The sequence below is a fragment of the Tenrec ecaudatus genome, chromosome 13, assembly GCF_050624435.1.
Source record: "Tenrec ecaudatus isolate mTenEca1 chromosome 13, mTenEca1.hap1, whole genome shotgun sequence".
Taxonomy (NCBI): Eukaryota; Metazoa; Chordata; class Mammalia; order Afrosoricida; family Tenrecidae; genus Tenrec; species Tenrec ecaudatus.
In genome coordinates this window covers 37,507,972-37,516,720 of record NC_134542.1, presented here as the reverse complement: position 1 = coordinate 37,516,720, position 8,749 = coordinate 37,507,972, and the positions used below count along the sequence as shown (strand labels likewise).

At 44.5% G+C, this 8,749-nt stretch overlaps 1 protein-coding gene across 2 annotated transcripts in view; it reads right to left on the bottom strand.

The window, feature by feature from the left end:
• Positions 1-532: 532 nt before the first annotated feature.
• The window catches only part of TRAK2 (trafficking kinesin protein 2), a 61,305-nt gene continuing 53,088 nt past the window's right edge, over positions 533-8,749 (bottom strand). For both annotated transcript variants that reach the window (XM_075529843.1, XM_075529842.1), the window contains 4 exons: positions 8,281-8,579; positions 6,608-6,862; positions 4,156-4,261; positions 533-2,210 (listed from right to left, as the gene is read on the bottom strand). In XM_075529843.1, the coding sequence (XP_075385958.1) occupies positions 1,532-2,210; positions 4,156-4,261; positions 6,608-6,862; positions 8,281-8,579 (1,339 nt within the window). In that variant the 3' untranslated portion in view covers positions 533-1,531. The remainder of the gene's footprint in view (positions 2,211-4,155; positions 4,262-6,607; positions 6,863-8,280; positions 8,580-8,749) is intronic.

The following is an 8,749-nucleotide window of genomic DNA, read 5'->3' as shown; positions in this document are numbered from 1 at the left end:
GGATATTGGTCTTCCTACCCTTCTGAGCGCACTGCTCTTGGGGAAGAAAGGCAAGAGGAAGGCAAGCCCTCCCTGTGGCCTGGGAACAGGCAGGAGCAAGATCCTTCTGGGTTCACAGCTTTCCAGTGACTTGTCTTTCAGGATATTTGCATATTAAACACCCAAATAAATAGGCTCATCCCTCTTTTAAGAAACAATTAGAATCAGTCCCTCTTCGCTTCTCTCCATCCCGCCTGTCATTTGCTCCAGATGGCCCGACTCGTTGATGCTATCTGAGGAGCAGACCTGGATCAGCTCACAGCCCGCCTCACCCTGATGACTGCTGAAGCGTAACCCCAACGGCTTACCACGCCATTTCATAGTTTAAGAGAGAAAAAAAGGGGGGGGGGGTTGAACCAGAGAAAACACAAATGCTTTGACTCTCCCTTTAAGCAGTTCACTCTCTAATTCTACCGCTGTCTAGTACCAGGCAGGTGTGTGTTCATTCGATCACATTAAGAACAAAACATGATCTCAAAGGAAGCACCTGGGATTGACTTAGTTTATAATTTAATGTGCCTGAGAATTTTTGTGCAAACACGTCATTGTTCATTAAAAATATGCATAGCATACTTTGGAAACTATTTAATTGCAATCAGTGTTCCATATAAAAGTTTTATATAAATAGACAACATCCCCTAATTCCTATGGATTGCACTTCTGCTTTAATTCCTGGCAGCCTTCAAGGATATTTGAATGCCCTTTAATTAGGTTCATACTTCTTGGTCACTTACCAAAGGAAGCACTCTGGAAATGAGTTTCCTTGGTTCCCTCATAGCCCTGTTCTTTCTTCAAGTAAGCCTCTTTCAGGGCCACCCATGTTGTGTTTGTGCGTCTATGTGTGTGTGTGTGTGCAGGCTGCATAAAAATACAAATTTAAAAAGTAGCCAGATGTCTTCATTCATTGCAAATACAAAAGGAATTTGGGTGGTTTTTGTGCTCCCCGTGACTCAAAGGCCTGCAAACCTAAGAAAAGGGGATTTCCGCTTCTGATCTTGTGCAAAAAGGCAAGAGTTCTTGCTTTGCTAATGCTGTAACCTGCCTGTAGAGATGGGACACCCACAGGGAAACCATCACCTTGGAGTTTACCCATGGCTTTAAGCAACAAACTTTTCCTTTCTCTCTCTCTCTCTCTCTCTCTCACCCAAGGTCTCCCTGCTTCGGCTTGCTGACCTGAAATAAAGTGGGTTAGCAAGTTCAGGATTTCTGGTATGTTGCAGTGTTACAGAACCTGGACTTATTCACCATCGATTCTCATGACAAGAAAATCTACCTGAAGGAGTGTAGAAACTTCCCTTTGCTGTCTCCAAACGCTCACAGTCCCTTCATTGATCAACTTCACTTACCACACCTGGTCCGCTAGGACCGTGTTCCAGCTCTATTTCCCTCCCACCACTTGCTCCTTTGCACGTTCCCAGCCCTCCTACGACATACTTTCCCCTCACGTGTCCATGCACGTCTACCATACATGAACTCAGGTCACTACTGAGCCTCAGTCCTCCTTCACGACACCCATTTTGGGTGAGGATGTGCAAACTGGGGTTCCAAACCTACCTATCATGACTGGAAGACTCTGGTTCCTCCTCAGTCCTAATAAATTGCTACCCGAATTTAAATAAACAGCAGAGTCTGGTTTTTGAAGACCAATTTCTGCCTCTTGGCTTCTTCCTTTCTCCTGGGCATTGGGGGTCTTGACCACTCTGGCTATCCCCAGTCTCTTGAGCCTGTCCACCAAGTTCATCTTCAGCTGGCCAATGTCAGGAGGGTTCCGGGAAGGTCTCAGGCCATACATCTCCTGGAGGAAAGTTTCAGCTGGTCGGGAGGCCAAGAAATTTTCAGAGGCATGTGCTCGAGATTCAAAGGGCAGCGGGGAAGGGCAGGGAGAGTGCAAAGGTGAATTTGGTGGAGTGGAAGGGGTAGTCAGGGTTTTAGGGGGACAATGGCGGAGGAAGGGGCTCTCTGAGACTGGGCTATGGTACACTGTAGCCGAGATGCCTTGCTCTTGGAGCAGCTTGGCCAGACTCCTGGTGCTGCTGAGGGTTATAGTGGCATCCCGTCGGTTGGTGATGGACTCTCCAGTGCTGAGTCTGTAGGAGGACAGCGCAGAAGGGGCTGCTGTGCCCGATGAACTGCTCCCACCACTTCCGCAGGAGAGTGAGGGGAACCCAGAACTTCAGAAACAGACAGAAAAGGGGGACAAGAAGCAATTTGCAAGTCATAAGTACTTAAAGTAATTGTAAGTTATCCTTAGTTATGCACCATTATACATAATAATACATATACAAGATTATATGTTGTACACAAGGGACTTGGTATCAGATTAGTACCTGGACCCTGAGGAATAGATTCAAGGAATAAAAATTCTGATGTGACACATCAATGATTGGTTCATTTTAAAAAATATTTTGCAGCTTAATGACTAACTTATTAAAATACATTTCTTTTCAACAGAACATGAAAAGGAGGGTGTACTCTTAAATTTTAACACTACAACATTCTTAAATTTAAATGCAAAGATATACCTGCAGATAATCATCTGAGTTTTCTGATAGAAATTATTTTAATTTACAGAATAAAATGGATCATTAGATTTTTGATTAATATATCAATAAAAAAAGAACTACATCCAAAGGTAATGAACCGCTGATGAACAGTCCTTCAAGGTTTTTGAAAATCCAGCATTTGTTAAACCTAAGAAGTTGCTCTAAAAAGCAATTAACCTCTTAACCTTTTAACTTTCTACTACTGAGACATAACCTCCACATGTTAAATTTCCATTTTCTCAAGAAATGCTAACTCCAAATAATAGTCATATAAAGCTATTCTCAATCTTGACTTAGAACATGTGTTTCTGGGAAATTAAAAACAAAAACTAAACTAAAGTTAAAACCGTTGACAGTTATTAGAATCTCTTTCTCCTATGCAGTTAAACGGGAGAGGGGAGAAGGCAGGGAAGCAAACGAAACAGGAACTACAGGATTGCAGGAGCGGAAGGCAAAGGCCAAGGTTGGGCAGGGACAGACACCTTAAAGAAGTTAAGGATGGAAGGAAGAGGTGGTGTTTCTTTGGCCAAGTCTCCCACCCCTTCTCCCCAGGGCAAATGCTATCAGCGTTTCATAGACAACTAACTTCAATACAAAATACTCAGCATATTGAGATTTATCAGACTAATGAACAAAATGTAAATGGAGGATTAAGAAATTTTCTAGAATACCAAATGTGTAAACAGGGGAAAATTCAAGCAAGTTTGACTCCTTGGTCAAGTCAGTGCAGCTAAGAGCCTCTGACTGGTGTAGTTTATACATCGCACCATGGAGCCCGTCTATCCCTAGTCTCCCATGTCCTTCAGTCCCACTTGACTGTAGAATTTGCCCATCCTTTCCCAATCATACACTGAGTATGATGATATCGGCCTGAATGGAGAGTCTCAGGACCCAATTTCAAAAAGCACTCTGTCAGATCAGTGTGGGACAGGTAGGTGCACCTGTTCATTCCAGACTTTTATCGAGAGCTTCACTCGCTAGCACTCCAACTACTCTTCTAAATAACGGTTTTGTTAGAATCTTGTAGAGTCTGTGAATCATAATCTTCTCCCTTTTCAAAATGACAGGAGTTAAGACTCAAATAAGTGGCCTACGTTAGCAAGCACATAGGCTTTGGTATAATACATATGCTAAACTTCTCTATTATAACTTTAGTTGATTCTTCTTTCTTCTAGTTAACATTCCCCCTGTAGTTTTCATAGCTATCATGGGAAGCTTTTTAGGTGCCTTTGAGAATTGGCTGGATAGAAACAGCAGTGGTGTGGCTTGAACCCTGGAACATGTGCTAGAATATGTGTCTCAGCCCCAGGTTGGTCACTGACTACTGCTCTGCCCTTGGCCACTCCTAGTTCAATTACCTCACCACTTGACGGCTCAGTTTCTTCATGTTTATAATGTACACTTGCCTGCCTACTTCAACGGCCAATTGAGCCAGTGCAAGAAGAAAACAGTTTAAAGACAAGTGACCAGAGAACATTTATTAAAACTCGGAGAACAAATGTGAACGTGAGAAGCAAGCTGGATGAAAACATAGATGAGGAGGAGTGAAGCCCCAGGATGCCCAGACTCTTACCTGGGGGTGACCTGAGTGATGTCAGAAGGATGCAGTATCCTACAGGTGGTGAAGGTGAAGGTCGAGTTTGTGAATGACAGACACTTTCCTGGGTTTGGGGCTGCAACTTTAGGAGGATGTCAGGGAATAAAATATAAAATCAAAAGACAAGGTTGGTAATATAAAGAGTTGATCATTACTTGTTAATAATACAGTATTTATCAAACGCCTTTTGTTCTAAAGTTTGCCAAATCGGAAAAGGAAACACCAAGGCTGTGCTAGTATCACCCTGAGAATATATAGGTCCTCCTGCCAGACTTTCACACTAGATGTCAAAAGGTATAATGACAGCACACATGGGACACATACCGTCCTAAAGAATACATTCAAATCAACAAAACATCTAGCCATCACCATCTAGCCAAACTACCTATGCCAGTGGGTCTCCAGGCTCCATGGGAAACTACAGAGTGAAAATTACTTCGCCAGCAATATGAGGCCACTGTTTACCTTTCTGATGGTTACCATTTGTAATGATGGCTCAAAGAGGCAACAGTGGGTAGCTGGCTTCTTAAAACAAGTCGAGACAGTGATACCGGCTGTAGAGCCTTCTGGACTAATATGTACTCATGAGTTTAAAAAAAGAGGAAAACAACCCACATTCACCTAAGAATGTGTTTGATAAAGCAGTAAAAAATATGTGTTATGTTTTCGATAGTCTGTGTGACGCAATGGGCCGTATACTTCTGCTCAGTGTTGAGATAAATTGGTTCCAAAAAGGAAAGGCACTTCTGTAATTGTCTGACTTAATTTTTTTTATGGGACGTAATACTTTCACTTGAAAGAATAAACAACGGGGACTATTCAGAACGGGGTATTTGGTGGCTTTCAGTCGGCTGATAGAATCGGCCTTAGAACAGATGTTTGAGTTTGAAAGCTTCTTAGTACTTAAAGGCCTTTCTGAAAAGCTGGGTGGTGATGGTAATGCATGTGCTTTTAATATAGTAGATACTATTTTTCATTTAGGAAATCTGCATCACCAACGCTTTCCAAAGGATCAAGGCATTATGTTATGAAACCACAGGTGGATAAAAGATGCATTCAAAATATTAAGTTAGACCAATGGGTCTGTTGTAATAAAATACGAAAAGTTCGATAGGTGCGTAGTAGAATGAATTATTTAATGTGGCTCTTCTAGTTATAATCTCTCTAAGTCCCACCAAACAACTCTTCCCTGGTGGGTCTCGGTAAGAGAAGGCGGGGCAGATACTGCAGAACTCAGCTGTGAGCGATTGTATTGGACAGGGTTCTCTAGAAAGACAAACCAGATTGCTAGTAATTATATATAAATATATTTATAAAGATAGATATATAATTCAAGAAATAAACCGTTAAATAATATACAGATAGATAATACAAGAAATTAACAGTTAAATTATAAAGCAGTGAGACACTAGCAGTCCTTCAAGTTTTTGAGAGCTTCCAATTACTATTCCCCTTCTGTAGAGAGAGCTGGGCTATATATACCCAGGCAGCAAACTGCAGGGCAGGTCCCCAACTGTCATCAACTGTCAGTCCCCAGCTCCAGAGATGAACATTCCAATCGTGTGGGCTTAAAAGGACCTCAACTGACAGCGACACAGTCCACAAGCTAGGCATCCCCCAGGTAGTGTACCCCTTTAAACTGAGGCACAGAATAACCAAGGTGAGGCTCACTGAGCCATTTATCCCTCTGCCCTTCAGTTAATCCCACTGTGTTTATCGGCCAGGCTGGCACAATAAACTATAGCAGCGATTAACAGGTTCGTTGTGACTGCCACCCTGCTGGGTGTACAATGAGCCATCTCAGAGGCAGTCGGAGGGAATCGGACGAACAGCAGCCAAAGAGAAGGCCCAGGAGTGAGGCATGTCCCTGAGACTCCAGGTCCCGGTGTGTTCAACCTCCTTGATCCAGGAGGCAGCCGTGGCAGGAGCAGAGCGGCAGCGGCAGCACCAGGAGCCAGAGCTTGGGGCAGAGTGGTGGACCTCCCAGCCCATTAATTAAAAAAAGGTCACTTTCACAAAACGTGTTAGTTGTGTACATAACTATTATTTTAAAATGAATTCGTGTTTTAAAATTTCATCAAGTCTGGTTTCTAGAATGGTCAATATCAGTAGCAAAAACCCTCATAGATGAGCCTCTGGAATGCTCAATGACTGTTTAACAATGCAGAGAGACCCTGAGACCAATACGTTTGAGAAGCACTGACGGACTCTCATTCCCGTCTGTCTGTGCAGGGCTCACTAAATCAAAGAGGAGAGAATGGGAACCACCACTAATAGCAAGTGCTATATTTCCCCATTATCTTAGATCCTTCCGGGATTAAGTATGTTGCAGTGAGCTTTGTGCAGAGCTAACCAGCTGATCACACAGTAAGTCAGAATGCAAAGTACTACCCGTTACTAGGCTAAATTCAACCTGTACCCGGCTCACCTGCTGACGTCATGGGTGGGAGGAAGATCCCCGTCATTGGCTCGGCCATTGAAGCTTTCTGCTCCACTTGAAGAGGGGGCTGAACTTGGAAGGTGATTCCCTCTTCTTCATCCTCTTCCAAATCTGAGAGGTGGTAGACGGCAGTGTCCTTGGGCCACTGGGTAAAGCCCTTAGTGATGACACCGGGCCGTGGGTCAAGAATGGTTCCCAGGTTTGGTTGAGCAAGCTGCTGCCAATGGTGCAGAGTTTGTGATCCTGAGTATGCAAGAAAACAAAAGGCATGCCTAACATCACCCACAAGTCTCAAATTCTGAACAGAAGCGAACATTACATGTGAAATGGTGATACTGATAATAATTAGTTCTTTGGGCTTACTAATTTGGTAAATTCAGGTGCCCTGTGGGAGACTGGAAGACTGACAAGATTACTACAGGTATGAATAATTATTTCAAAAGTTAGCATTTCAAAGGACAGCTAGAGCAATTTGAAGAGTATCATGTATGCCACTGAATTACACATGCAGAATTTGTTAAATTGGCACAAACAACAAAACAGCAAACAAGCCAGCCTCAGGATGAAGGCAATGTTGGAGAGCAGCTGTGTCCCTCAGAACTGGCATGGTGTTTACGCACTGTGACCAACATCAAGACTCCTCTGGCCTGGGACTGCGCCTCTGAACTCTGAAATCAAAAGCCAGGCTCCCAGGCCGAAAGGCATGTCAGATTTTTGGGGTTATTACCTCCCCATCTGGAGCAAATTTCTCCTCCCCAACTCCTCAGGACAGCAAGACAATGAGGTGGTGGGAAAAGGAAGCTGTGCCCTGGAACCCCGATGTAGGGTTATCCTGAGCATGGCACCAGATGCAAATCTTCACCCCCCGTCACGGGAGTCCCTTCGTCCTGCACACGTGCACGGTGTCAATGCCTGCATGGACCCCTGGGGTTTTCGGGCTCTCGCAGGTCACCTCAGGAGCCCTGGTAGCTCAGTGCACAGACGCTAACAGAAAGGTTGGCAGTTGGCAACCATCGGCTGCTTTGAGGAAGAAAGATGTGGCAGTCCACTGCTGTAGAGAGTTCAGCTTGGAAACCCTGGTGGGCAGTTCGGTTCTATTGGAAAGGGTTCCCAGGAGTGGGAATTCATTTCATGGCAGGGTTATAACTGACTTACTCAAGATTTTGTCTAATGTACAACTCTGAAGGTAATTGCAGAGAATCATCTGAAGATTGTTAATGTTTCAGAAAACAAAAAAATATATTAAATCTCGGTTCTGTCTTGGGAACTTGCCAAAGTGTTAATAGACTGGGAAAAAAAGGAAAAATCCAAGTACATACTCCTCTAAATTAAATTTTGTGGGCAAATAACTGATGGTTTCAAAAGGTGGGTTCAGAAGAAGGATTCCATCATTTTTATTTATCATGTCCCATTTATCTTCCCATGAAAATGACTGTCAACAATACTCTGTAGCAAAGAACAGGTAGAGCTTGTTACTCGCTCACATTTGTGTAAGGGGCACCAGTACCAGAGGACAGCGGATATCAGCCAGAAGGGCCCGCTCTTCACTCACTCACGTCCCACAAACGACAGCACTGCCCCATCCACGAGACTGCAGAGAAAGGTCTCCCTCCACTGGAGCACCTGGCTGGGAACGGGCTGCTCGGCTCTGGCCCTCTTACCTTCCAGGGGCTTGACGATCTGCAGCTTCTCTGGCATAAACCCCCGAAAGCAGCTGGCACTGCTGAGGTCCGCTGTCTCCGAGCGGTCGGCGCAGAGAGCAGCCGTGCTCTCGGTGGGGGTGGTGCAGCCACCACCAACTTCTTTTTGGTCAGCTAGAACCTGGATCTTCCGCTCCCATTCTTGAGCAAAGAACTGCTTCTCACTCAAGTAGTTCTGTCGACGCAGACTAAGGCGATGCAGTGCTGTCGCCAGATCGCCACCTCCAGAGGGTCCTGGCTGACCCATCTCCTCAGCATTCCTATGGGGAAACCACACCACTGATTAGATCGGTAAGGGTCACAGACGCAACCTGGGTTCCTCACCTTCAAAATACGAACTGTTCCAGAGATGGATCTGAGGCAGTCCCCCAATCACAATGGGATTAGTTCCTTAGTGTGACAAAACGTTAAGTCAAATTTGTAGGTGAGC